Source organism: Molossus molossus, unplaced genomic scaffold (genome assembly GCF_014108415.1).
Source record: "Molossus molossus isolate mMolMol1 unplaced genomic scaffold, mMolMol1.p scaffold_m16_p_22, whole genome shotgun sequence".
In the NCBI taxonomy this organism is placed as follows: domain Eukaryota; kingdom Metazoa; phylum Chordata; class Mammalia; order Chiroptera; family Molossidae; genus Molossus; species Molossus molossus.
This window is the reverse complement of record NW_023425358.1, coordinates 26,508,559-26,535,238: the sequence shown is the minus strand read 5'-3', so window position 1 is coordinate 26,535,238 and position 26,680 is coordinate 26,508,559. Positions and strand designations below refer to the sequence as shown.

The 26,680-nt window shown below is 55.0% G+C and overlaps 1 protein-coding gene across 5 annotated transcripts in view; it reads left to right on the top strand.

Moving 5' to 3' along the window:
* Positions 1-269: 269 nt before the first annotated feature.
* TRPV4 (transient receptor potential cation channel subfamily V member 4) overlaps positions 270-26,680 on the top strand; it is a 39,246-nt gene continuing 12,835 nt past the window's right edge. For 2 of the 5 annotated variants that reach the window (XM_036276506.1, XM_036276504.1), the window contains exons 1-3: positions 15,924-16,333; positions 19,379-19,551; positions 24,895-25,047. In XM_036276506.1, coding sequence (XP_036132399.1) covers positions 15,945-16,333; positions 19,379-19,551; positions 24,895-25,047 — 715 coding nt within the window. In that variant the 5' untranslated portion in view covers positions 15,924-15,944. Of the gene's footprint in view, positions 322-15,913; positions 16,334-19,378; positions 19,552-24,894; positions 25,048-25,768; positions 25,910-26,680 lie in introns of those variants that run through there. The other 3 variants (XM_036276502.1, XM_036276503.1, XM_036276505.1) reach the window with 3 other exon arrangements.

Sequence of the window (26,680 nt, the reverse complement as noted above, 5' to 3'; positions counted from 1 at the left end):
GCAATCTCAGGATTCCAACCAGAGCCCTCTCCAAGAAGCGCCTGCCCCTCTATCCAGGGGTCATGATCCCCGTTTTCTAGGCGAGGAAGCTGAGCTCCTGGTGTGGCCCCGGCAGAGGCGGAGGCCCCGAGGGCCGGCGGGGGTGCAGCGCCGCCCTGCACCTCGGGCGCTGCGCTGGCCCCGGGCGGCAGGGGGCGGGTGCGGGCGGGTAACCTGAGCCGGGGGAGGAGAGACGCGGCGGGCGGGCGGGCGGGCGCCGGGCCGGCCCGGGGATTCAGGAAGCGCCCCGCTCCTGGCCGCCGGCGCCGCGCGGTCCCGGAGGTGAGTGCAGCCTGAGCCCTCGGGGCTGGGACGCGGGGAGGGCGGCCCAGGTGAGGTCCTCTCGCGCTGCGGGCTGGGGACGTCGCGGAGGCGCCCAAGGTTCCCCGGACGCTCGGGGCCCCGTTGAGGTCCCCTGGGCCAGGCACCACTTGCCTGGGGGTCCCTTTTATCACCGGTGAAATGGGAGCCGCCGTGGGCTCTGGGGGTGGCAGGTCTGTGGGAGGGAGGGCCCGGGTCCCCGAGGAAGCCCGGTACCCCACTTTGGCGGGCATCCCCATTTGGGGGTCCTTGGAGGGCCTGAGGTTGACCCTGGACCTCTAAGCAAGCTGGAGGGAACCGGGAGTCTGGAACTTCGAAGGCCACCTTTGGTTACTGAGTCCCAGAGAGATGGCTCCTCTCGCAAGTCAGGAAAATCTTTAACCTCCAGCGGAGCAGAGAGTCGCGGGAGGTCGGGAGGTGGGGAGAAAGGGAGAGATCTCCGCACCCCGCACTGCCTGGGTGCCGACCGCAGACATGCTGGCTGTGCAAGCGAGGAAACCGAGGTTCAGGTCAGGATGTAGCCAAGTGGAATTTAAACCCAGGGCGGTCGGGTCCCAAAGCCCTCCTGCCTGGCACCCAGGGGTGCCCTGCAAGGGATGGGGATGGGGTGAGCCCCTGGCTACTCTGGCTCAGCTTCTAAAGCAAGGGCCTTGGGTCGTGCTGGGGTGGGGGCACGAACCCCTGGAATACTCAGCAGATGTCATGAGTGAGCCTTGTTCCGGGATGCTAAGAACCACTCGAGGATTTCAGGTTTGTCACTTTAGCTAGGGGGCAAGGACAGGGGTCCAACTCAGTGACTACTTCCTGAGGAAGAGAAGGGTCAGGCCATGGCCATCTGTGAGGTTAAAAGTGGGGCCTCGTGTACCGGAATCTGCTCTCTGCCACCGTCCTGCTGTGTGACCTCCAGGTGGTCCCTTTGGTATCTTCTATAAAACGGGGGTAGCATGAGGGCACCCCCAGGGTTGTCCTGAGGAGGGTGACCTGTGAGGAACTCTGGTGCACACTCAGAGCTCAGCGTTAGCCTGTTTTGTGTTTGTGCTGGTGGTTGTTGCTACAAATACTTTCTTCTTTTTTAAATTGCCTCTTGATTGATTGATTGATCGATTGATTTGAGAGAGAGAAACATCAATTTGTTGTTCTATTCATCTATACATTAATTGGTTGATTCTTGAAAGAGGTAAAAAAAGGTAATTGGACATTTCCACACTTCTCCAGCTCATTCTCATTGAATAACAGTGGGAACCCGAAAGGCTCAGGTTGGTGAATCAGGGGAGGGGGCTTACAGATGGCAAAGGCATTCATGGGCCAGTGAGGTTCATGTTTGTAAAATCAGGTGGGTCATGTCGAAATGGAGTAAGGTGAGTAAATCTTGGGCTTGTAGAGCCAAGAAGTCACTCCGGTTTGTCTGGAGTGTGTGACGTGAACCGGAGGGGGGAGGGTTCAGATGGGCAGGGGCTAGGTCAGACCCAGAAGCCTTGAAAGTCCAGCCTGGGAGGGACATGCCAGTGTGGTCTGGAAAGATCTCTCTGGTTACAGAGTAGGGGCCGGGCAGGGAGGCCAGTTCCCCTTCTGGGGAAGTTGTCCAGGTAAGAGATGTGAGGTCCCAGGTGGGAACTGGAGAGGGGCCACTGGAAGGAGATGTAGGAAAGAGAAACACATAAGGTTGGCTTTTTGTGCCTGGCACATAGTAGGTGCTCAGTAAACCCCTATGGCCCAGCTGAGTGACTGAACACATCATTTTGAGAGACGGGAGTCCTTTGTTCCTGGAAGAGGGTCTACATGAAATGGGCATCTTTACCCCTCACAGGACCCTGATCTGCTGCCTGCCTCAGTTTCCCCCATTTGACTCGGGGAAAGATACTCTAGGTTCCTCCCCACACCCTAGGGATCCAGGGAACAGCTCTGCGCCTTGTCACACTTAGGATCTGGGGAGCCCAGAGAACATTTCATGCCAGCCAGGCCTCTGGAATGCTCTGCATCGCTAATTTGGAGAGGAATTCACCTGTTAAAGATTAATTCAGATCTCTTGAGATACCTCTGATCCCGGGCCCCACAGTTGGCACTCTGAACTCTGGGTATAAGATTCTGTCTGGCTTTCGCCACGCCTGGGTTGTGTTAGTGGTCATGACGATGATAGGTAGCATTTTTTGAGCGCTTACTGTGTGCCAAGCACTGAGCCGGATACCCTTATCACATTTGGATACAAAACAAGGATTGTACCCATTTTTGAGAGGGAGGAACTGAGGTCTGAGCGGTGAAGTTGCTTGCCCAGGATCTCTTAGCTGGGAAGTGGCAGAGCTGGGATTGGAGCAAACTCCATTTGTCTAATTTCGAAACCCATGCCCTTTACTTTCTTTCTTTTTTAAACAATCCTCACCTGAGGATATTTTCCCATTTATCTTCAGATAGAGTGAGAGGGAGGGAGGGAGAAAGAGAGAGAGAGAAACATCAGCATGAGAGAGACACATCGACTGGTTGCCTCCTGCATGACCCTGACCAGGGCTGGGGACCGAACTGCAACCGAAGTACGTGCCCTTGACTGGAATTGAACCCGTGACTCTTTGGTCCATGGGCTGATGCTCTGATCGCTGAGCCAAATCAGCCAGGGCCATGACCTTTACTTTCAAGGTGGCCTGTCCCTGTTTATCTGGGTCCCCAGACATTGGGAAGATGTTCTATAGTATAGAGATACGAACCTGAACTGCTCAGACAGACCTGGGCTTAACCCCTAGGCCTGCTCCACCCTCACCAGGGGAGCTCAGACAAGTCACCTGGTCTCTCTCAGCCTCAGTTCTCTCATCTGTCAAATGGGCTCGCAGTTCCCATTTTGCAAGGAAAGTCAAGGCACACAGATGGGGCTTCAAAACACCATCTTCTTTCTCATCGTGTCCCTTGACCTGTTCCAGGGTGAGTTTTCCTCCAGCTCATCCCTAGGGTGCCCCCTGAAAGCCCCTCTGTGCCAAGCAGGTGGGCGGAAGATGGCAGGGGCAAAGTTAGACTTGTATTTGGACAAAGGACGATGCCTTTTCAGCCACGAAATATTTACGGGCGTCAACTAAGTGCCATGGGGCGTCAACATTTCCTACTTTCCTGATTTGATGCTTCAAAACTAGGGCTGGAGCCTGGCTACCCGGTTCAGCTCCCAGCTCCCAGTAAATTCCCTCTCTCCTGAGACCTCAGTTTCCTCATCTGTAAAATGGGGATGATGGCAGTGCCTGCTTCATGGGGTGGTTGTGGACTGTTTTCAGTGCAGTATTGACTGTTTAATTTATAACCAACGTCTATTACCCAGTGTTCACTGTGATGGTGTCATAGCCTCGTCTCCACTGGAGGTGGGCAGGGGCAGGAAGGCTGACACCCATGTTATAGCTGAGAAAACAGATTCAGAGAGAAGCAGTTTGCCCAGAGATGCCCTGTTGGCTCATGGCAGAGTTGGTCTAGAAGCCAGATCCAACTGACTCTAGTCCCCTTGGGTCCCTGAAAAGCCCGGTGACTGGCTTAGCTTCCTACCTGGAAAGCCACCGTGGACTCCCCCCTCACGGAGTCTGACCCACCTAGGTTCACATCTCCGCTCTGCCACCCACTGCTGTGTGACCTCAGGAAGGGGCTTAACTTCTCTGTTTCTGGGGCTGCCACCGGGGTTTTGCTGGAAGTCGGAGCTTTGCCAGTGTGAGGGTTATTCCGGGTATTCCAGCTGCCGCTCCTGCCCCAGCCTGGGTACCCCCTACCTTGGATTTCATGAGTCGGCACCCTGACTGGTAGGATCAAGGAAGGGAGGCCAAGCCCTTATTTTCATTGTGGCTCCGACTTCCTTTCTGCCTCTGAGCCTCTTCTTGATGATCATCAGCTTCTCCTTGGGGTGACCCCAAGACGGTCACCACACCCCTCTGAGCAGGTTTCCTCATCAGTGAGGGGCCACAGACCATGCCAGGGGCATAGAAGGCCCTCCATAAATGCTCCCCAGTCTGCCCCAGATGAGATCAGGGGACAGGAAAGGCCACAGAAGGAGGCGGGGCAGGCAGGAGGGGCAGGGGGATGACAGGCGGGCCACTGACCAAATAGGACGACTCTGTTCTCTGGTGGTGAGTAACGGCTGCCCTGCCTGCCGCCTGCCTGCCAGCCCCCCACAAAAGGCTGCTTAGTCTTCCCAGGAGCCTGTTTTTCCTGAGGGTGGAGTGGTCTGGGTTACACCCAGCTGACCAGGAGGGCTGACCACCTTCTGGGACAGCTTTTCGTGTGCGTGTGTGCGTGTGTGCGTGTGTGTGTGTGTGTGTGTGTGTGTGTGACGGAGGGGGCACTTTCAACGTTACACCCCAAATGGGCCCCATGGACTCAGAGGAGACCCCAGTGGGCAAGGGGCCAACTGACCTAGTTCACACCTGTCTTCCCTTGGCACAGAAGAAGAGGCTTGGAAATACGTGGACAGAGGAGAGGAAGGGAGGGAGGGAGGGAGGGAGGGAGGGAGGGAGGGAGGAAGGAAGGAAGGAAGGAAGGAAGGAAGGAAGGAAGGAAGGAAGGAAGGAAGGAAGGAAAAAAGGGATGAGTGATTGAACAGACAGATCAACAAGGCAGGGGTGTCAGAAAAATCACCTGCTCAGATTCTGGCTCTGAGACCGAATGAGCTTGGGCAGGTGTCATGGCCTCTCTGAGCCTCAGTTTCCTCATCTGCAAAAATAGAGTCACGATAGCTGCCGCCCTTGCAGGGGGCTGTTGGGTTTCATAGTAGGTGCTCAGTAAATGATCTGTGAAAAGGTGGGAGGGAGGAAGTTAGCTGGTTAGTTGGGGGAGGTTCTGCTTGGAGAAGCCTGCCCTGGGAAGAATGACTAAGTTTGTCTTTGATTCCTTTCATTTGTATTCATGAGTTCATTTTTTCACTCATTGATTCACTGATGTGGTCATTCACCAAGTGATCTCGAGCAGCTACTATGTGCCAGGCCTTGCTCTGGGCACTGGGTGCTCAGTGGTGACGGGACAGAAGAGCGTCCTGCCCTCCCGGAGCTTGTGTCCGAGTTGCCATCACTCCACATCAGTCCTTTGGGGCTGACGGCCACAAGGGCCCAGCGACCCAGTGGTGATGCTGTAGTCCACTCCTTTAGAAACCAGGAAACAGGCTGGGAGAGGTGACGTGATCTGCCTGGGGTCACATCGCTGCTAAGTGTCTACCTGCAGCATCTCAGCTCCTCGCCACTGTGCCCACTTTCCTGTGAGTACCATGGGGTGGCATTTAGAAGGGTGGCCCCAGAGAGAGGGCTTCGTAGACCCAGAAGGGATGAACTCAAATGGGCTTACTTTTTATTTATTTTATAATTTCTAGCTTTACTTGTTTATTTGAGAGAGAGGGAGAGAGAGAGAAACATTGATTTGTTCCACTCATGTATGCATTCATTGGTTGGTTCTTGTATTGGCCCTGACCAGGGATTGAACTTGCAACCTTGGCGTATTGGGATGGCGCTCTAACCAACTGAGCTACCCGGCCAGGGCTCAGATGGGTTTAAAAGCAGATGGTTGGAATCCTAGCCACCGTCCCTTCCTGTTGAGTTGTGACCTCGGCTGGGTCTCTTGGTCTCTCCAAGTCTCAGTTTGCTCATCTCTGAAACGGGGTGACGGGAATGCCTACCGCAGATGGGAGGAAGTGTGAGCAAGCTCGGAGCATGGTGAGGGCTGGATGAATGTCAACCCTGACCTCTGTTTTCCGGGACTTAGTTTATTCATCCGGGAATGAAGACGAGACTATCCAACTTCTAGAGTTATTATGGGATTAAAGCAGATCGAAGGTGCTGAGATTTCAGGCAGTGGCCTCAGCCCTGGTCTGGGCTATTAAGCAGCCTGCAGTTGGCACAGACTGGTGGTGAGGTGGCTGGGGCAGAGGGAGGACCTCCGACTGCTTTCTGTTGCCTCGGGCTCCCTTCCCCGCTCCTGCCCATTCATCCCACCGATCTGCTCTCTGCTCTGGGGTGTTGCAGGTGTGAGTGAGGTGGAGCGTGTGTCCATGGGTGGGTGGTGTCCTGTCCCCTCTGGGACTCAGTCTCCCGGCTGGGAAATGGGCCGATGTCTGTGCTGTTGGCTTCCCGGAGGAGGCGAGGAGGTGAGAAGAGCCTTCCCCAGGCCGTCAGGAGCCCAGCCTTGGAGCCGGGGAGTCTGGGTCCCAGCCCCGCTCGGCCCTGCCCTCTCTGGGTTCGTCTCCCCGGTTGTCAATGTTTACTAACAACAATAAAAAAGCAGCTGCCGTTTGTTGAGCGCTTACTATGTACCGGGCACCGTCCTAAACTCTTGAACTGTCACATGTGATCCTCACAACAGCCCTTTGGTGTGGAACTCTCCTTTTATTTTTTATCCTCACCCGAGGACATTTTTTCGTTTTTTGTTCAGATAGAGGGGGAGGGAGAGAGAGAAAGAGAGAGAGAGAGAGAGAGAAACATCGATGTGAAAGGGACACATCGAGTGGCTGCCACCTGCACAACCCAACCAGGGCCGGGGACAAACTGCAACCAAGGTATGTGCCCTTAGTGGGAACCGAACCCGGGTCTCTCTGGACCGCAGGCCGACGCTCCAACCGCTGAGCCAAACCAGCCTGGGCTCCTTTTATTTTTTAATTGAAAGCACAAATGTTTAGCCCAACAAATGATTACAAAGCAGGTATGGGCTTACCCCTCCCAGGGCAGTATTCCCCCATTTTATAGATGAGGAAACTGAGGCCCAGAGAGGAGCCGTGACTTGCTCAAAGCCACCCCGTCAGTGAGTGGCAGGTGGGGAACAGAACAGGTGGCCACGTGGTTCCTGAGTCTCCACAGTCCTCTCGGGGGGTCTCTGTGACTGTGGCCGTCCTCCAGGAGCGGGGCCTGGCCAGGGAGAAGGGGGTCCTCCTGGGCTGGAGCTGAGCAGCCTTTGCTCTGAGGACGGAGGGGTGGACTTCTGGGGTGTGCTCCGAGCAGAGGTGGGGTGAGGCAAGGGGAGGAGCGGGCCCCTCCTGCGGAAGAGACAGCATGTCCTTGAGCCTTGCTGTGGGCCAGACCCCTGTATGCCACTGAGGAAACTGAGGCTCAGGGAGGGGAAGCCACTTGTCCAAGGTCACTGAGCCGAGAAGGGGTATTGAGGCGTAATTCACATACCACACAACGTATTCTTTCAAAGTGTACAATTCAGTGGTTTTTAGGGTGTTCACAGTTGTACAGACATCACCACTATTTAGTCCAGAATGTTTCATCGCCCCCAAAAGGAACCCCGTGCCCATCAGCAGTCACTGCCCCCACGTCTCCCCGCCCGGGTGACCACGAATCTGCTCTCCGTCCCTAGGCTTTGCCTCTGCTGGACATTCCGTGTAAATGGGACCCCATCAGCGTGGCTTTTGTGGTGCGTGGTGCGTGCTCATAGACCGCGGAGCCACACTGCCTCCCAGCCTGGGCCGGGGACCCTGGGACGTGCATGGGCGCCCACGGGAGCTCGGGGGCGGATGTCTGCACGCTGCTGGAGTCCCTTCCGCCAGGGCCTGCGGAGTGACCGAGTCTCTGCCGCGGCCACACTGACACTGCCCGCTGTGGGTCCAGTGAGTCACCCAGCTCTACCCGGCCTGGGTGGTGTGAGCTTGAGGGGGCACCCTCCCCGGTTGGGGGGCCTGACAGCACACTGGGGCTCTGTCTGCCCAGGACAGGCAGCCACTGTGCAGCAAACAGGAAGCGGGCTAGGCCCTGCTAGGTAAATACAGGCGGCCGGGAAGGTGCCCAGCATGGCGTGATCCCCCACCCCCCGCTGCCGCCAGCCAGGGAGCCTGGCAAGAAGAAAGTTTCGTTTGGCCAAGGGGCTGAGGTCCCAGCCGGCTGCTCCCAGGGCGGCTGCTTCGAAGTGGCTGCCGGATCCCAGGCTTGGGGCCAGCCACTCTGCCCTCCCCGGCAGGCATGCCTTCCTTGGTCCTCAGTCGGCTTGTTCATTCATCCTGTAATAATAATACAGTGACACTGATGACAACACCCGTCCTTCACTGAGGGTGCTCTGCCGGGCACACTGTCTCCTTGAATCCTGGCAGTGGCCCACTGCGGTGGGCATGGGGATCATCACCATTTCCGGGCGAGGAAACCGAGGCACAGAAAGGCCAGGTGCCGGGTCCAGGGCCACGCAGCGGTGAGTCAGCAGGCAGTCTGCCCCCAGGCTGTGGTCCCCACCACCCGCCCTGCACCACTTCCTCCACCCTCCTTCCACCCCTCCCGTCTTGAGTCCCTGGTCCTTGGCAAGTTTCTGCTGAAGGCACAAGTCCTGGAGTCACCTGGGATTCAGTCCTGCTTCCCCCACTCGGGAGCTGGGCAACTCTGGACAAGAGACTGCATCTCTCTGAGCCTCAGTTTCTTTACCTGGAAGGTGGGGTGTTGGGCAGGGCTGGTGTCCTGTGCTCCTGGTCCCTTCCCCATTCACACCGCCCCTTCCAGGCGGATCCGGGATGGCGGGTACCGGTACTGTTTATTCCAGGGTACCACCGGAAGTGGGGGCCCACAGATTGGCGAGGAGCTGCAGGATGGGGCAGGAGGAGGTGCCCTGGGTCTGTCTGGGAGCCCCACACCTTGCCTCTGGTCTACCTGCCTCCCCCCACCAATCTGTTCTCCCTTCCTGCCTTGCACCTCCCAGGGCCTCAGGCGGACCATTCCTCAGCGCCCTGCACTCTCTGCCTCCACTTTGGCCTTCTCCTCCTCCCCTTTTCTTCCCTCCGCTTGCAAACACCCCTTCTCCTTCACCCTCTCCCTGTCCCATCAAGATGACTGGGCTGCCCTCCCTGAATATCAGGCTCCCCTTGTCTTATAAGGAAACATGTGTTTATGAATGCCCCCATCTGCCTGGCACAGTGCTCAGTGCGGGGGGGGGGGGGACGGCAGGGGCACAGTGCTCAGTGCTGGGGTGCAGCAGACGCAAAATAGTCCCTACCTCGTGGAACAAGTAGGAGAGAAGATGAATACCCGTGGAAAGTGCTATAAAAGAAGGCATGTTGCTACAAGAGTGGACTGGGGGGACCAGGAACCCTGTTTGCAGGGACAGCGCCCTGTGGACTGGGGGGACCAGGAACCCTGTTTGCAGGGACAGCGCCCTGTGGACTGGGGGGACCAGGAACCCTGTTTGCAGGGACAGCGCCCTGTGGACTGGGGGGGACCAGGAACCCTGTTTGCAGGGACAGCGCCCTGTGGACTGGGGGGACCAGGAACCCTGTTTGCAGGGACAGCGCCCTGGTACTGGGGTACCAGGAACCCTGTTTGCAGGGACCGCCCTGTGGACTGGGGGTCAGGAACCCTGTTTGCAGGGACAGCGCCCTGTGGACTGGGGGGACCAGGAACCCTGTTTGCAGGGACAGCGCCCTGTGGACTGGGGGGACCAGGAACCCTGTTTGCAGGGACAGCGCCCGTTAAGATGAGACCTGAAGAGACAACGGCCTGGAGGGGGACAGCCATCTGCCTTTCCTCCCGGGTTTCTTTAGGAGGCCCCACTCTTTCATGCTTCCCCCGCGGTGCCTGCAAACAGGTGGCACTCAACGGGTGCCTTTTGGAGAGAATTGATCCCGGAGGGAGGGAACTGGGGAGAACCAGCTCTCCGAAATTCTCCCCCTGGGGTGCAGCGGCCCCACGTGCCCAGACTTGCCTCCAGTTTTAAGCAGCTTCCCTGGGTCACGTAATCAGGAGGATGGGACGAGTGTGTGCCAGGGTTTCCATGAGATCAGCAGAGCCGTGGGGTACGGATGAGATGCGGATGGGCCCCTGCTTTCACCCTCTGTGTGCGCAGGGTTGGGGGGCGGGGGGTGGTGGAACAGGAGTCCTCCCCCTTGAGTCCAGGATTCTCTGAGAGATGGCAGTTTGCTGTGTGTTGAGGGCTGTCTCTGCCAGGGGTTAACTCGTGTGATTGTGGCAATGGCCCGGTTAGGATCCCCGCGGGCAGGTGAGGACAGTGAGGCTCGGAGAGGCTGAGGAGCCTGCTCAAGCTTGCCCAGCTAATGACAGGCGGGCCTGGGGGTCGCCCCCCCCCCGCCCCGATCTTCTGACGTCAACATGCGTGCTCTTTCCATGCCCCACTGGCTGCCACCAGGTGAGAAGTGGTTTGGCTGCCCCAAGTGTGTCCTCAGGGGCCAACAGAGCAGAATGCATGACCTTCCAGGTGGCCTCGTGCCCGGAGAGTCTGAAGCTTCTGTCCAGGGCACAGAGGAAGGCTTGGGGACCCTGCTCAGGACCCCTGCACCTCTTAACTCGGCCACTCCTGAGCTCTTCTGGTCTGCACAGCACTTACCACCACCGGACACAGCTCTGCTTTTTGCTTTGTCTGGCTGTTGACTCTGTTTCTCCGCCAGGTCAGCCCCAGGAGGGCAGGGATTTTCCTCTGTCTTGCTCACACCTGTGTCCCCAGTACCTGGCATACAGGAGATGCTCAATAAATACTTGTTGGATGAATGAATAGGTAAATGGCTTCTAATTCTGCTCCTTGGGCTCTGAGATTCAGATCCCCCCACCCCCACCCCATGTCCATCCTGCCACAACCACCATCTGTGTGTGGACGACAATCTAGTATTTATATTCAAACAAAGGTTTTGGATGCTTACAACAAAAACATTGGAAGTCTGCTGCTTTAAAGGAACACAGTGGTGACGCTGTGTGGGGATGTTCACGCTCAGGCATGAATGTCCTGGTTGAGTCCCCGATGCTTGCTTGGTGCCACAAAGACGCATACGGGACATCCGCACGCAGAGGAGACGGCCATGGGACCCGGCCTCTCCCCGCCTGCACCCCTCCTTCCCTCCAAGTCTGGCATGGGCTTGGAATGTGTAATTACAGCCTACAGGGCAAATTAGAACAGGGAGTAAACTCTTTCCCCGACCACAGAGAACAGGGTAGTGTTTGGGGAGGGAACTGCCACAGAGCAGCAGTAGAGACCATGTGTGTGTGTGCGCGCGTGCGTGTGTACACGTGTGTATATGTGTGTGTGTACGTGTGCATTGGTGTGTACACATGCCTGGATGATGTGGTGTGCAAGGAATCCAGGGTTAGGATCCAGGGGCCATTTGCTCCCTTGGTGGCCCCTCAGAGCCTCAGTTTCCTCAGCTCTAAAATGGAGCAGCAGCCGGGCTTTGCTCACCAGACTCTGGGGGACCAACCAAGGGCGAGGCTGGAAGGGTGTTGGTGAGTTTCGATGGGTGGTGAATGCCAGTCTGTAGTCTTACCGGTGTGTGCATGGGGAGGGGTCGGGCAGGACAGGTACACTGGGACTGTGTCATAATGGTGAGGATGATGATTTTCCAAATACTTGATAGGTGCCCAAGAGACACCCGACCTGCCGAGGGTCACAGCAGCCCTACGGGACGGACGGTGTGATGCAGCCTCATTCTGCAGGTGGGGAGCTAGGCTCCAAGACTTGCCTGAGCTGGTAGCAACAATCCTTACCTCCAGGGCTGTTGTGCAGCTTGAACACGGTACTCTTAGGGCTCAGTGTGGTGCCTGGCACCCAGGCTGTGCCCAGTCAGTGGAGGGTAGGGTGGCCCCGGTGCTGCAGACAGCTGGAGAGCCTGCACCGCTAACCTGCCCTGCGGCCTCTACTTCCTCGTCTGCAGAAGGGGTTCTAGCAGTGCCCACCTGCAGGACAGGGTTCTGGAACCTCCGCACTATAGACCGTTTGGTCCGGATCAGTCCTTATGGGGGGGACTGTCCTTGCATCACAGGATGTTCGACAACATTCCTGGCCTCAACCCACTAGGTGCCGGTAGCCCTCTCTTCCCTGCACATGGGACATTGTCCTCAGACATTGCCGGGTGTCTCTGGGGAGCAGAAGGGGCCCCACTGGGAGCTGCTGGACTAGGGTTGTGGTGAGAATCCGGGGAGCATGCATGTGGGCAGCATGTAGGCCGGGGCCTGGCACCGAGTGGAAATGACAGAATCTTGAGAATGGTGGAGGTTTATTTCACAATTATGATTTCATCATAATTAAGATGCTAAGAATGATCACTGTGCCTTGCCCAAGGCTACGAGCAGCCAGTGAGCGGCTGGGCGGCAGTTTGAACCTGGGGCAGGCTGACAGCAGACCTGCAGTTGGGGGGCCCCCAGAAACCCTGAATGCTGCCTGGGTGGGGCTCCCTTAGGGGAGGGAGTGCATGCATAGGTGGGGGGGGTGGTTTGGAGGGGCCCTCCCAGCTGCCTCCTCTGGCCTCGGGAGCTCGCTGAGGTGAGGGTGTCCATGAGGCCCTGTCGCAGTTAGGAAGGGACTGTGGCTTGGGAAGGACCATGGAAATTAGGAGGGTGTGTACAGCGGAGGCGTGTGCCCAACAACTCCCCTCCTGGACCTTGCGGTCCTCAGTGAAGGGGACAGGGCTGTTCCTAGGGTGTCTACTTTTCCCACTCAATGCTTATATCCCCAACAGACACTCCTTCCTGCCTCAGCATGCCCCCCGCATTTCTGCAGAACAAAGCCCAAAGTCATATGGCAGCTGCTGGGGGACAAGGGTCCAGGTCTCCCTGTCCCACCTGGCTGGTCGATGGGAGCTACGTCTACGAGATGCCAGCACTGAGTGGGTGCTTCAAATTCCTGAGGTCCCTGGCACTCCCAAGCACTCTAGGAGGAGGCGTGGTGGGCCAGCTTCACAGGTGGGGAAGACCGAGGCCCAGGGAGAGTGATTTGTCCAAGATCACACAGCTGCTCGTTACCAGGGGCAGGAACCATGTATCTGATGGCAGAACCTGTGCTTCTAACCCTGCCCTTTGATTATAATCCTTGGCAGCCCCCACTTCAATCCCAGGATCAGTACTGGACGTGCCTGATCCCATTTAGTTCTTCCTGCAAACCTATGTAAAAGCTACTGCAATTGTACCCACTTTACAGGCGAGAAAACTGAGGCTCAGGTAGCTAAAGTGATAGGTAGATAACAGAGCTGGGATTGGAGCTCAGGCCTGAATGACTTAAAAGTTCAGATTCTCCTTCCACATTGATGCCCAAAGGGGTCGAGTCCCCAGCAGGAGCTCTGACATCTGTGTGCCCCGCTGTGCCCGCCAAGAGAGGCCTCTTGCGTTCCCCACCTTTCTGGCTGGAGCTCCCCTCCTTGGAGCCACTGAACAAACAAGGTGGGAACCAGTATTTGCCCCTCTGCTAATGTGTTGGGCGGGAGGGAAAACAGCAAAGGGGACTTCTCAGACATTTCCCCGCTCCCTGGGTGGGACGGTGGAGTTCCAGGAAACTGGCCCTCGGTGCCCAGCCCTGCCTGCCCAGCGGACTGCTGCTGAGGGCAGGGGGCTGCCGGCCAGCCAGCAGGGCCTTGCCCCTCCCTGCCCATGCTCCTGGCTAAACGTTGGGCTTGGAGCTGGAGAGACCTGGGTTCAAATCCAGCTCTTCTCCCTCCGAGCTGTGACAGCCCCTCTTTTATTTATTTATTTTCATTTTTAAAAGAATTTTTTTTTTCTGGGGAGGGAAGGGGAGTTATCCCTAGGAACGATTAAAAAAAATTCATTGGGCCTTGGCCGGTTTGGCTCAGCGGTTAGAGCGTTGGCCTGTGGTCTAGAGAGACCCGGGTTCGGTTCCCGCTAAGGGCACGTACCTCGGTTGCAGTTTGTCCCCGGCCCTGGTTGGGTTGTGCGGTTGGTAGCCACTCGATGTGTCCCTTTCACGTCGATGTTTCTTTCTCTCTCTCTCTCTTCCTCTCTCTCCCTCCCACTCTATCTAAACAAAAAGTGGAAAAATGTCCTCAGGTGAGGATAAAAAAAAAAAAAATATTGGGAGGGAGGGAAGGGATAAACCACAGAACTTATATGCATGTATGCATAACCGATGGACATAGACAACAAAGCTGGGGACGGGGTGGGGGATGGGGAGGAGGGTGTCAATGGGGGGGGGGAGAAACATCTGTAACAAATTTAAAAAAAAGAAAAAATTTATTGATTGAATTTATAGAGAGGGAAGGAAGAAGATAGAGAGAGGGAAACATTGATTTATTGTTCTACTTATTTATGCATTCATTGGTTGCTTCTTGTATTTGTCCTGACCAGAGATTGAACCTTAAACCTTGATGTATCAGATGACACATTAACCAACTGAGCTTACCAGGCCAGGGCTCTTAAATAATTTTCTATTTTTTAATTACAGTTGACATACAATATTACATCAGTTTCAGGTGTACAACCTAGTGATTAGACATTTATGTAACTTACTAAGTGATCACCCTGATAGAACTAGTAGTCATCTGGCACTGTACATAGTTATTACAGTAGTCAGTCATTTGTATTGTATTATTGTATTACCATCATACTGTAGGGAATATTGACTATATTCCCTATGCTTACTTTACATCTCTGTGACTATTCTGTAACTACCAATTTGTACTTTTTTTTTAATCCTCACCTGAGGACATTTTTCCATTTTTTGTTCAGATAGAGTGGGAGGGGGAGAGAGAGAGAGAAAAACATCAATGTGAAAGGGACACACTGAGCAGCCGCCACCCACACAGCCCAACCAGGGCCGGGGACAAACTGCAACCGAGGTACATGCCCTTAGTGGGAACCGAACCCGGGTCTCTCTGGACCGCAGGCCGACGCTCTAACCGCTGAGCAAACTGGCCACGGCCCAATTTGTACTTCTTAATCCCCTCACCTTTTCACCCATCTCCCCAACCCCCCTCCCTTCTGGCAACAGTCACAATGTTCTCTGTATCTATGAGTGTGACTACTTCACTAGAAACTGGTTTGCTCATCTGAGGAGTGGGAACAAGTAATACCTTTATCACCAGGCCATCTGTCCATGGGGCATCCTTCTGGGTGTTGGGGACGCAGGAGTGAACAAGGCATGCAGCCTGGGAATGAGCTAATCCCATGTGGTCAGGGAGGGCTTCCCAGAGGAAGGGACAGTTGAGATGGGAAGAGACAGATGAGGGTTAACCAGGCAAAGAGGGTCGGGGAGGGCTCAGCACCGGCCCTGGGGACAGAGTTTGTGCCTGGGGGTCGTCAACCACAGTCTGGGAACCTTGCTGTCTTGTTCTGGGAAATGGGGACCTGAACGATGGCTCTAGGTGGGGAAACCGAGGACTCCTGGGTTCCCACGGATTTTCTGAGCACCGACTGTGCCCGAAGCGTGGCGTTCACGGTTCTGTTTTCATGGGTGTTCACTGTGTGGCAGGCCCTGCACTTTGACCTCCCCATTTACGGGTGAAAACCCCGGGCTGTGCAGCGTGGGCTGGCGCGTGGTCACAGTTGCTCAGTGTGGAGCCTGGCTCGGAACCCTGCTCTGTGGGGCTCCGAAGCTGGTTGGGTTGGTCAGGAGTGATCCTCAGCTCCAGGTTTGGGGTCCCAGGGCGACTCAGAGGCCCTTCCTCCTCCAGCTCACGCCCAGGGTAGCTGGACCCGAGGCCGCTCGCGTTTCCAGGTCTTTGAAAGAGGCTCCTGTCGCAGCTCCTGCCTGGGGCTGGCGCCAACCACATCGGGGAGTGGCCAACCCGCACCCGTCATTACAAGGGTGGCTTTGAAGCGGCTGGCAGCGAGGCTGTTTGCCCACGTGGGAGGGGGCTTCCTGGGGCCCCACCACGGGCCTGGCTCCGCCTGACTCTCCTCCTGTTCGCTTGCAGGCCCAGCAGTGCAGCCGGGTCCGGGGTCAGCATGGCGGATCCCAGCGAAGGCCCCCGCACGGGAGCTGGGGATGTGGCCGAGCCCCCCGGGGAGGAGAGCGGCACCCCTGGTGGGGAGGCCTTCCCCCTCTCTTCGCTGGCCAACCTGTTTGAGGGGGAGGACGGATCCCCCTCGCCCTCACTGGCGGCTGATGCTGGTCGCCCCACCAGTGCAGGCGATGGGCGACCCAACCTGCGCATGAAGTTCCAGGGCGCCTTCCGCAAGGGGGTGCCCAACCCCATTGACCTGCTGGAGTCCACCCTGTACGAGTCCTCGGTGGTGCCCGGGCCCAAGAAGGCACCCATGGATTCGCTCTTTGACTACGGCACCTATCGTCACCACCCCAGTGACAACAAGCGGTGGAGGAGGAAGGTCTTGGAGTGAGTATTGCTGGCTGCCTGGCCAATGGTCTCCGCCTCTGCACTGAATCCACACCCACCCATCCATTTATTCATCATCATCCACCCACCCACCCACCCACCCAGCTGTCCATCCTTCCAAATACTTGTCTGTTCATCCATCCATCCATCCATCCAGCCAGCCAGCCAGCTAGCTACCTGTCTTTCCACCTGTCCATCCACTTGTGCAGTCCATCTGTCCATGATCATTCAATATCTATTTACTCATCTATTTATCTGTCATCTATTTGTCCGGCCCTCCACTCATACACTGGCCTTCCATTCATCCATCACGTCTTCATCCATCCATTCACCCTCTCATCTACCCACTGTCTCTGTTCATCCAACCAGTCAGTTATCTATCAAACTGTATTCATCATTCATTCATTTCTAATATTTTTCATATTTGTCTCTTTCCCTCCCTTCTCTTCTCTCCTTCCTTCCCCGCTTTGTTCCTTCCTTCTTTTCCTCTTCCTTGACCTGCTGGAGTCCCTTCCTTCCATCCATTTGTTCATTTGCTCAGTCATTTGCTCAGTCACTGACTCACTCATATTTTCATTCATTTTCTCATCTCTCCATCCATCCATCCATCCATCCATCATCCATCCATCCATCATTCCATCCATCCATCCATCCATCCATCCATCCATCCATCCATCCATCTATCCATCTACCTTCTCCTGATGGCACACACCTCACCTGTCCTTCCTGGGTCTTCTCCAAGTGTCACCTTAATTCCTGGGCATCTGGTGGCTCTCCTGGGCTTGGGGAGAGTTGAAAACTCCGAAGAGTTAGCCCTTTCTCTTCCATAAAGGAACCTGGCTAAAGAAGAGGAGAGTAGAGCGGAACCACTGGGAGGGGTAACAGCACATGGCCATCTGAGTGATGCGGTCCATGCGAGGCCTCGCTCCAGTCCCCGAGCTCCAGTCCCCCACATCCCTCCCATCATGGGTTCTGCTGAGCTGGGTCCTGCAGTTTAGATGCCAGAAAGAGGCATCTCGTTGGCATCGCCCCGTGGTTCGTGTGGCATTCTGCAGACCTGGGCTCCCAGGGTTCTGTTTCCAGCCTGTTCCTGGTTCAGCCACCTGCAGACCCACTGCCTTAGGAGGCTGAGCTCTCATTCCTGGTCCTTTAGGAAGTCCAAGGAGTTCCCCAAGCTTTTGGCAATTCGGGGCGGGGGCGGGGTGGGGGGCTGACAACAGTCTCATCGGCACAGCCACTCCCGGCCTCTGCACCCGAGGAACCAGTGCAGTTTATGATCCTTTCTTGGTCCGGACCCTGGTGTTGCTAATGTGTCCTGAATGACCCGGACTTGGAGACCAGCCCCTTCCCTTGACTTTTTCCTTCATCAGCTACTCATCAATTCATCCAACTACCCATCTTTTCTGCCTGTCCATCCGTTTGTCCAATCCATCCATCCATCATCGTTCATTCAAATATCTATGCATCTATGCACCTGTCATCTGTTGGTCCAGCCTTCCACCCATGAAAACCCCTGGACACTCCTCTCAGGCCCGTGCGTGTGTCTGGAGGACTGTCGTGAAGTCTGGAGCTGTCTGTCCTGTTGTCGCTGCTCCTCCTCTGTCCTCCTTGCTGATCACGGTCTCATTTATGGCCTGTGTGCAGCCCATGACCTTCTCGGCCCTCGCTTGATCAGGAGCAGTCCCCTTTATTTACTTACTGAGTCACTGATTCATTCACTGGCTGTTTCTCAAGCACCACCATGTGCCAAGGTTGGCCCTGGGGCTCCAGGGATGAGCTAGACCTCATATGCCCCTACTCAGGTGGCATCTTCCCTTTGGAGAGTGAGACAGGCAATAAGCAAGTAAATAAGCATGTAAATATACAATCTGAGTTGGGGGAGGGGCTAAGGTAGGAGATGGGAGTTGATATAGGAAAGGCAGTCCTGGAGGGCTTCTTGGAGGAGCTGACATTTAAGCCCGAAGCTAGGGGATGAGAAAGGGCAGCCACACAGGGGGAAAGTGTTCCAAGGGGAGGGAAGTGCATGTACAAGGGCGCAATGCTGGAGAGTCGTGATGTGTTTAAGGAGCAGGGGCTCATAGATGTCCGCACAACCTCTGCTCAGAGGTGGAAACAGACCCGGGGCAGCAAAATGCTATCCCTCCGAGGCCCTGTTGGAAGCTGGTGGGCTCTGTGTCTCCCCTTCCCCTCTCTCAGACCCCCTCCTTCAAGCCCCAGGCAGTCCAGGCTAGTGGCTTTGGAGAGGCGGTAGAGGAACTGGGATGTGGCCGAGTGGCTGAAGTCCTCAGGGACCCCGAAGGCCACCTCAGTGAGGTCTGAGGGTGAGGGTGTTCTTTTCACTTCATACTTTGGCTCAAAGGTCAAAGTTCAGGAGCAGATTAAATGGAGGTGGTGTAGGTGCCATCTCTGCCACTGCCCACTGCCCACTGCCGGTCCCGGCCCCGGCGCCCCTTCCCTCTGGTCTGTCTCCTCTGTCATGCACACTCTGCTCCCCTCCTCTCTCCTCTTCTCCCCACGAGTCTCTGCCAGTCTTTCTTACTGAGCCTCCATGCACCAAGCACACAGTAGGTGCTAAATAATAACAGCAGTACCAGCTAACATTTACAGTGGTGGGCCTGGAACGAGGCACCTGTGTGTGTGGCCTCATCTGCCTCAACTGTTTGTTGAATGAATAAGTTAACGAGTGAGTGGTTGAATAAACGAACGAGTCACTTTGTCTTTTAGTCTGGTGTTCCTTCTTTATTCTCTCGCTGCCTCTGTCTCTTTCAGTCTTTGTCTGGCTCCGTGAGTATTCAGTGAATGACAGTGGAAGGGTGGACAGACAAACGGATGGATGGGCAGGCTTGTGTGTTTCTCTCTGTCCGTCTTTCTCTACCCCAAACACAGTAGGTACTAGGTAGAGCGTGTTGGATGAAACATTCCTCTGTTTCTCCAACTGTCCCTCCCCTCTTAGTCTGGTTTGTCCCTAGGGCTCTGGCCGTCCCCCCAGGGATGGTGGGGTGGGCAGGGGACAAGCCTCCTATCACCCTGCCTTCCCCACTTCAGGAAGCAGCCACAGAGCCCCAAAGCTCCTGCGCCCCAACCGCCCCCCATCCTCAAAGTCTTCAACCGGCCCATCCTCTTTGACATCGTGTCCCGGGGCTCCACCGCTGACCTGGACGGACTGCTCCCCTTCTTGCTGACCCACAAGAAGCGCCTGACTGATGAAGAGTTTCGGGGTGAGCCATCCAGGTGGGGGTAGTGAGCAGGCGAGCCAGAGATGGGGGAGGCATGGCATTGGGGGGTCCCTTGTTCCCTCGGCATCTTCCGCTGGGTCAGCACTGGCTGGAAAGAGCACTGGACAGGGAATCTGGTCCTGTGTGTCTTTCACCATATTACTTAACCTCTCTGGGCCTTTGCTATTTTATTCCTTCATATATTCAGCCTTTATTTATGAAAACGTCAGTGTAGCCCAGCTGGGTGGCTCAGTGGATTAAGTGTCATGCAATGGACTGGAAGTCTCAGTTGGATTCCCGGTCAGGGCACAAGCCCGGGTTGCAGGCTCGATTCCCCGTAGGGGGCGTGCAGGAGGCAGCCCATCGAGTTTCTCGCACAGTGATGTTTCTATCGCTCTCTCCTGTCTTCTCTCTCTAAAAAAATCAATGAAAACATTTAAAAAATTCCCTGGCCAGTTTTTGTCAGTGGTTAGAGCGTCGGCCTGTGGTCCAAAGAGACCCGGTCAGTTCCCGCTGAGGGCACGTACCTCAGTTGCAGTTTGTCCCTGGCCCTGGTTGGGTCATGCGGGAGGGGGCCTCTCGGTGTATCCCTTTCACATTGATGTTTCTCTCTCTCTCTTTCTTCCTCTCTCTCCCTCCCACTTTATCTGAACAAAAAATGGAAAAATGTCCTCGGGTGAGAATAAAAAAAAAAAAAAAGAAAGAACGTCAGCATAGTAGGTAAGCAGAGTTCACCTACCTGGGTTCAAATCCCCCTCCACCCCTTAAGGGATGTGTGGCCTCCCTGGGCCTCAGTGTCCTCATCTGTAAACTGGGGAATGATAATAGCATAGTCCTGGCCTCTGAGAAGAGAGAATTCCATAGTGCTGAGCACAAAGCAGCTGGGGTTCTGGGGAGCCCCTCCTCCCTCTGAGGGGAGCGCTGGGGTGCAGCAGGTCTCCCAGGCTCTGCCCCACCCCCGCCAGCTTCCCTCCCTAGGCTGAAGGCCCAGTCACCACTGCCCGGGGCTCCCCCAGCCCAGAGAGCTCCCCCTCCAGTCTTGTCCAGGCCCCAAAAACCTCAGGTTAGCAGCTCCCTCAGCCGCCCCTGTAAGCCCAGGAAGAGCCTGTGACCCCTCGACCCAAGTCAGCCACCTGCTGTGTCTGGTACCAGGTGACCAAACAGTCCACAAATCAATATAAAATGTCAAGAAGTGTGTTACCTGCTACAAAGGAGGGTCTGTCTCAGGAAGGTGGGCCACGGTCTACAGCGTGGGGCTGTCGAAGCTTCAGGGAGGTCAGAAGGGGCCATTTTTTGAGACTTCGGTACTTTAACTAAACCAAGTGCCAAAGCGGGGTGACCGAACCTGCAGTATATGAGTCACACATACCTTTATCATCCTGATTCTTTGAACACCCAAACAGTGCAATGCAATATCATTGGGTCTGTCAGAAATAGAAAAATTTAAGATTTATAAATTACCACATTTATAAAAAGTAATCATTCAGTCTAGCCGGTGTGGCTCAGTGGTTGGGCATTGACCCATGCACCAAGAGGTCGCCGGTTCGATTCCTGGTCAGGGCACATGCCCAGGTTGTGGGCCCGATCCCCAGTGAGGGGCATCCAGGAGGTGGCCAATCGATGTTCTCTCTCATCGATGTTTCCATCTCTCTTTCTCTCTCACTTCCTTTCTCTCTAAAATCAATAAAGGAGAAAAAAAAGTAATCATTCATGGTGCCAGTGAGACCGTGTTGCCTCGTTGGGGCACATGCCTAGAGGGTCTCAGTGGCAGATAATCTCTCTGGAGGTCACCCACATAGAAGCCCTGGACAAATGGCCCCTCCTGCCTCCCCAAGTTCATTAGGCAAAAGTGGGGAGCGTTGGGGCAGAGTGAACCCCTGGGAAAGGGGGACCTTGGGGCTTATGCCTCCAGCAGACAGACCAGCGCCATGGAAGGCTTGCTTTCTGGCTTCTCCTGAGTTGGGGTCCCTTAGCCAAGGCTGGGAACCCCCAGGCCATGAGCATGGGCAGGGGACTCTAAGTAGGGGGGTGTCCCTGAAATTGTACAGAATAGTGCGTGTATAGAGGGGGACTCACCCTGAGGCCCATTAATTAAGCTTCAGAGCTCACTTGCTCTGGCCCCTTCTAAGGCTCTGTACCTCACTTGGAATTCATAACTGTGTGTGTGTTTTCATAAACAAGACCTCCAAGTTGTATAATCTCGGGCCCCACAAAACCTGGATCTGCTCCTGCATGTTTTTCCAGACAGAGGCTCATGAGCTCATCTTTGACTCCCCTCCGCCACCACCAAAGTTTGACAACCTCCTTAAACCTAGGGCCCCTGCCCTGGCCGGTTTGGCTCAGCGGTTGGAGCGTCGGCCTGCGGTACAGAGAACCTAGGGCCCCTGCTCCAGCAGCCCTGTGGGCGGAGCCACTTCGCCACCTGGTGGTCCAGTCTGGAATTGCGTGTTCCATTTCTGTGAAGGCACTCTTGGCATCTCTTCCCAGGACCCAGGCTGGCACCCTCCAACCCCACGATAGCCTAGATCTGGGGATGTGGAAGCCCAAATCCAGGGTCTAGTGCCATGCTTTACACTTTGGGTTACCTGTGGCTTGCAATTACCTGTGATGCCCAGCTCACCTGTCATTGAATGTTTGCTAACTTCTTGATCACCTACCATATGTAAGGTGGCACATTTAGCATCGGGTGCACAGTGGTGGGCAAAGCAGACATGACCTGTCCTCAAGTTGCTCACAGTCCTGGGCGAGACCAACATTGATCAAACAATCACAGAAACAAATGCACAGTTACAAACTATAATGTGTGTCAATAAGAGGCTGTCTTGGAGGATTTGTCCTAGTTAGGGAAATCTGGGAATGCTTCCTGAAAGAGGTGACACTTGAGCTGAGTCTGGAGGAGTTGCAATTAACCAGGTGAAAAGAGGAGGAGGGACAGCATGTGCAAAGGCCCTGTGGCTCACTGTGATCAGTTATACTTGAATTACACTCCAGCTGCTATGTGGAAAGTGGATTGAAGGAAATCAGAGAGGCTGGTAGAAACCAGGCAGGTACCTTGGGCAGGCTAGAGAGATGATGTCTGGGCTAGGGTGGTGGCAGTAGAGATGGAGATTGGTGGAGGGATTGGAGAAATAGGAAGTAAAATCAATAAGACATGCTGGGGTGGAGGTGGGGAAGAAGGGAGGACAAGGACAAGAGTGATGCAAAGGTTTTTGTCTGACCATCCTCGGAGAAGGGGACATATGCAGGCTGGGAGTGGAATTGGGGAGGGAAAGAAGGTGAGGTTTGCATGGAGAGTTGTGAATTGCCTGACAGTTAGAAAGTGACTGTGGCCACCTGGAGGTTAGAACTGAGTGGAGGTGTGTCTGGACAGAATTCCCAGGGGCCTCGGCCAGCATTGGGGCAGATGGGGAGCTGGAGTCCATTATTCATTCAAGAAATTGTTACCTGGTGTTGACTCTGGGTTGGGCTCCAGAGGTGCAGCAGGGAGCAGCCAGGAATGAGGCTCGTCCAACTAACCTCACTCTTGGGGGCACTGGGACAGGAATTCAGGCCTCTGCGAGTCTTTCACTTTCTCCCCACTGACTCCTGGCCTCTAGGGCGAGGTTTCTTTTTTTTTTTTTTAATCCTCACCCGAGAACTTTTTTCCATTTTTTGCACAGATAGAGTTGGAGGGAGAGAGAGGAAGAGAGAGAGAGAGGGAAACATCGATGTGAAAGGGACACATCGAGTGGCTGCCACCCGCACGACCAACCAGGGCCGGGGACAAACTGCAACCGAGGTACATGCCCTTAGCAGGAACCGAACCCGGGTCTCTCCGGACCGCAGGCCGACGCTCTAACCGCTGAGCCAAACTGGCCAGGGCTAGGGCGAGGTTTCTAAAGCACCTCCCGTGGAATAACTGTAACAGTAATATATATATTTATATATTTTAAAATATGTTTTTATTGATTCTTTTAGAGAGAGAGGAAGGGAGAGAGAGTTAGAAACATCGATGTGAGGGAGAAACATCAATTGGCTGCCTCCTGCACGCCCCCTACTGGGAATCGAGTCCTCCTGGGACGATGCTCAATCCACTGAGTCACACCGGGCCTGCTGCAACAGTAATATCTATTGAGGATCCCTATCTGCCTGGTGCTGGGCTCATCAAACATCTGTTAGCTCATTGATTTCCCTGTGTGGCCTCAATTTAGCTAGAAAGGAAACTGAAGCGGAGGAAAGTCTGCACAGAAATTGGGAGCAAAGCCAGATGTGAAGCCCAGAGGGGGCACCCAGTCCACATCTGCCTCCCTCTCCCACTCCTGGTCCCATTCTTGCATCGGGCCATTCCCGAGCCCCCAACACAATCTTCCCACGTGCCTGATTCACAGCAGAGTTCTCTTTTCATGGGCTCATTCTTTTAAGGTATAAATCAACTCATAACCATAAAAATTCATACAAGGGAAAGAAAATTGCAAAGGGACATTAGTAAGTGTTAATGGCAGGTGTTAAGGACCCATTAGTACCAGAGACTGACTTTATGAGAGATTTGACAATGGGATGACACCTTGCTTATGGTGTTATTATTGCTGCCTCTGTGGAACCCCCCAAAGTCCTCTCCCTTTTCTCCGAAGGTAATTCACATCCACTGTGGTAAGCAGTCCACACTTTGGGGGACCCTGCACTTCCTCTGCTCCCCTCTGGGGCACTAGTGTAAATGATTCGTGGGAAAATAATCTGTATTTAAATAGGTGGGCACAGGCTACCTGCGGTGTCTGGCTTTCAGAAGTTCATAGCCCTCACTAGCATATTAAAGGCTCTGAGAAGTCCTGTAGTAAGGACCCATGGTTGGCTTTTTTAGCCCTGCATTTCCCCTATCTGATTTTTAAAATTCCCTCTAAATCTGCTTTGGTAAATACCAATCTCGATAGGCTGCGGCTTCCCAGATTTTTTTTTAATCCTCACCTGAGGATATTTTTCTATTTATCTTCAGATAGAATTGGAGGGAGAGAGAGGGAGAGAAAGAGAGACAAACATCGATGTAAGAGGGACACATCAACTGGTTGCCTCCTGCACCACCCCGACCAGGGCTGGGACGAACTGCAACCGAGGTATGTGTCCTTGCCTGGAACCGAACCCGCGACTCATTGGTCCGTGGGCCAACACTCTAACCGCAGAGCTAACCGTCCAGGGTGCAGCTTCCCACATATTAAAGAACTTCAGCCCCTCTGAGTTTATTTGACCTCCAGCTCCATGGGGGACAGATAGGGACCAATCTCAGGAGGCGCGACAGAGTCACGAACTCTGGCTCCCTGCCCAGTGCCGTCTCCTGCTGCCTAGCACCCTCATCCTGTACGTCTGTCCTGCCAGAGCCGTCCACAGGGAAGACCTGCCTGCCCAAGGCCCTACTAAACTTGAACAATGGCCGTAACGACACCATCCCCTTGCTTCTGGACATCGCCGAGCGCACTGGCAACATGCGAGAGTTCATCAACTCGCCCTTCCGGGACATCTACTACCGAGGTGGGGCCCCGAGTGGGTTGGGAGTGATGTGGGGGTGGCAGTGGGGCACCATCCTCACTTTTCTGACCTCCGAGAGCTTCGGCCTGGGCCCCAGGTGCCAGCATGTACCTAGAAACCGATGGTTGAATGAATGAATCAATGAACAAACTCTGATATCCTGCGTTTCAGAATCAAAGGTGCCAAGATTCCGAGATGCACTGAGCCTCGTGTCCATGAACTTGGAATTCTGGACCTAAGGTGCTGTGGTTCCGGGCACACTAAAGCTATGATGTTAGTTCTTTGAGCCAACAGTGTTGAGAGACAAAGTGTCACGAGTCCCAGCTCCTGGGTCTAAATTCTGAGATTCTGCGAATCAGACTTGACCTTTCAGATTCCCGGATATGAAGATTCAAATTCCGTGAATTTTATATCCTGAGTTCAAAATTCTGTGAGACCGCGATGTGGGTGTTTCCTCTCATGAGTCTGAAAGTCTCCCACATCAGGGATCCTACGAGTCGGATGCCCTTTGAGCCTAGAATTCTGCTTCCCCGGCATAGGAGCGCTAGGACCTTGTGCGTCCGCAGTGCCACATCCAGGGAACGTCTGTCCGAAGGTCCATTGCTGCCCTTCGGAGCAGCCAGCCAGGGCCCTCCCCCGATTTCCACACTCTGCACCCACCTGCTCCAGGACAGGTCTGGTCTCTGCGCCGGAGCCCTGGTGACTGTCCCTCTGCTCCCTGCAGGTCAGACCGCCTTGCACATCGCCATCGAGCGCCGCTGCAAACACTACGTGGAGCTCCTCGTGGCCCAGGGAGCCGACGTCCACGCTCAGGCCCGGGGGCGCTTCTTCCAGCCCAAGGACGAGGGGGGCTACTTCTACTTTGGTGAGAAAGCCTGGTAGGGACTGGGAGGTACATGGTAGTCTCTACAGCCCTGACCCCTCCCCAAACACCCAGGGCTCAGAGGGTGCCCTGTACACAGGCCATGTGTCGGTCTTGATCACTGAGTCCTTGTCTTTGAGGGGTAGAGCATCACCTCACTTCCCTGAGCCTCAGCTTCCCCATCTGTGCAATGGGAATCCCGGTGGGTGTCAGCACCCCGCACCTTTTCATATACATCCTTCAGTCCAGTGTACGCTGGGGCCAGCGGTCAGATTGCGGGGCGCACACTTCATCACCACCATGTCCCAGTCGGAGCAATGAAAGTTTGAATAAAGTCATGCTTAAAGGCATGTGGCTCAGTGGTTGAGCGTCAAGCCATGTGCCAAGAGGTTGCCAGTTCGATTCCCGGTCAGAGCACATGCCCAGGTTGTGGGCCCGATCCCCAGTGGGGGGCATGCAGGAGGCGGCCAATCAATGTTCGCTCTCATCGATATTTCTATCTCTCCCTCTCCCTTCCTCTCTCTCTAAAATCAATAAAGAAAAAAAATTTTTTTTAAAGGCATGTATTATGTGGGGTTCAGGGACAAAGTCCCTCACAGCCTCCAAACTGCACGGCCATGCCCCCAAACAGCTACACCCCGTCTTCCCAGCATCACCCACAGACACGTGAGGTCACCACAGGACACCTTCCCACTGTTGGTGCTGTGTCCAGGATCACAGTGTCTGTCCCCTAAATATCTGCAGGCAAAGTCCCCTCCTGAACCCCCTTTACTT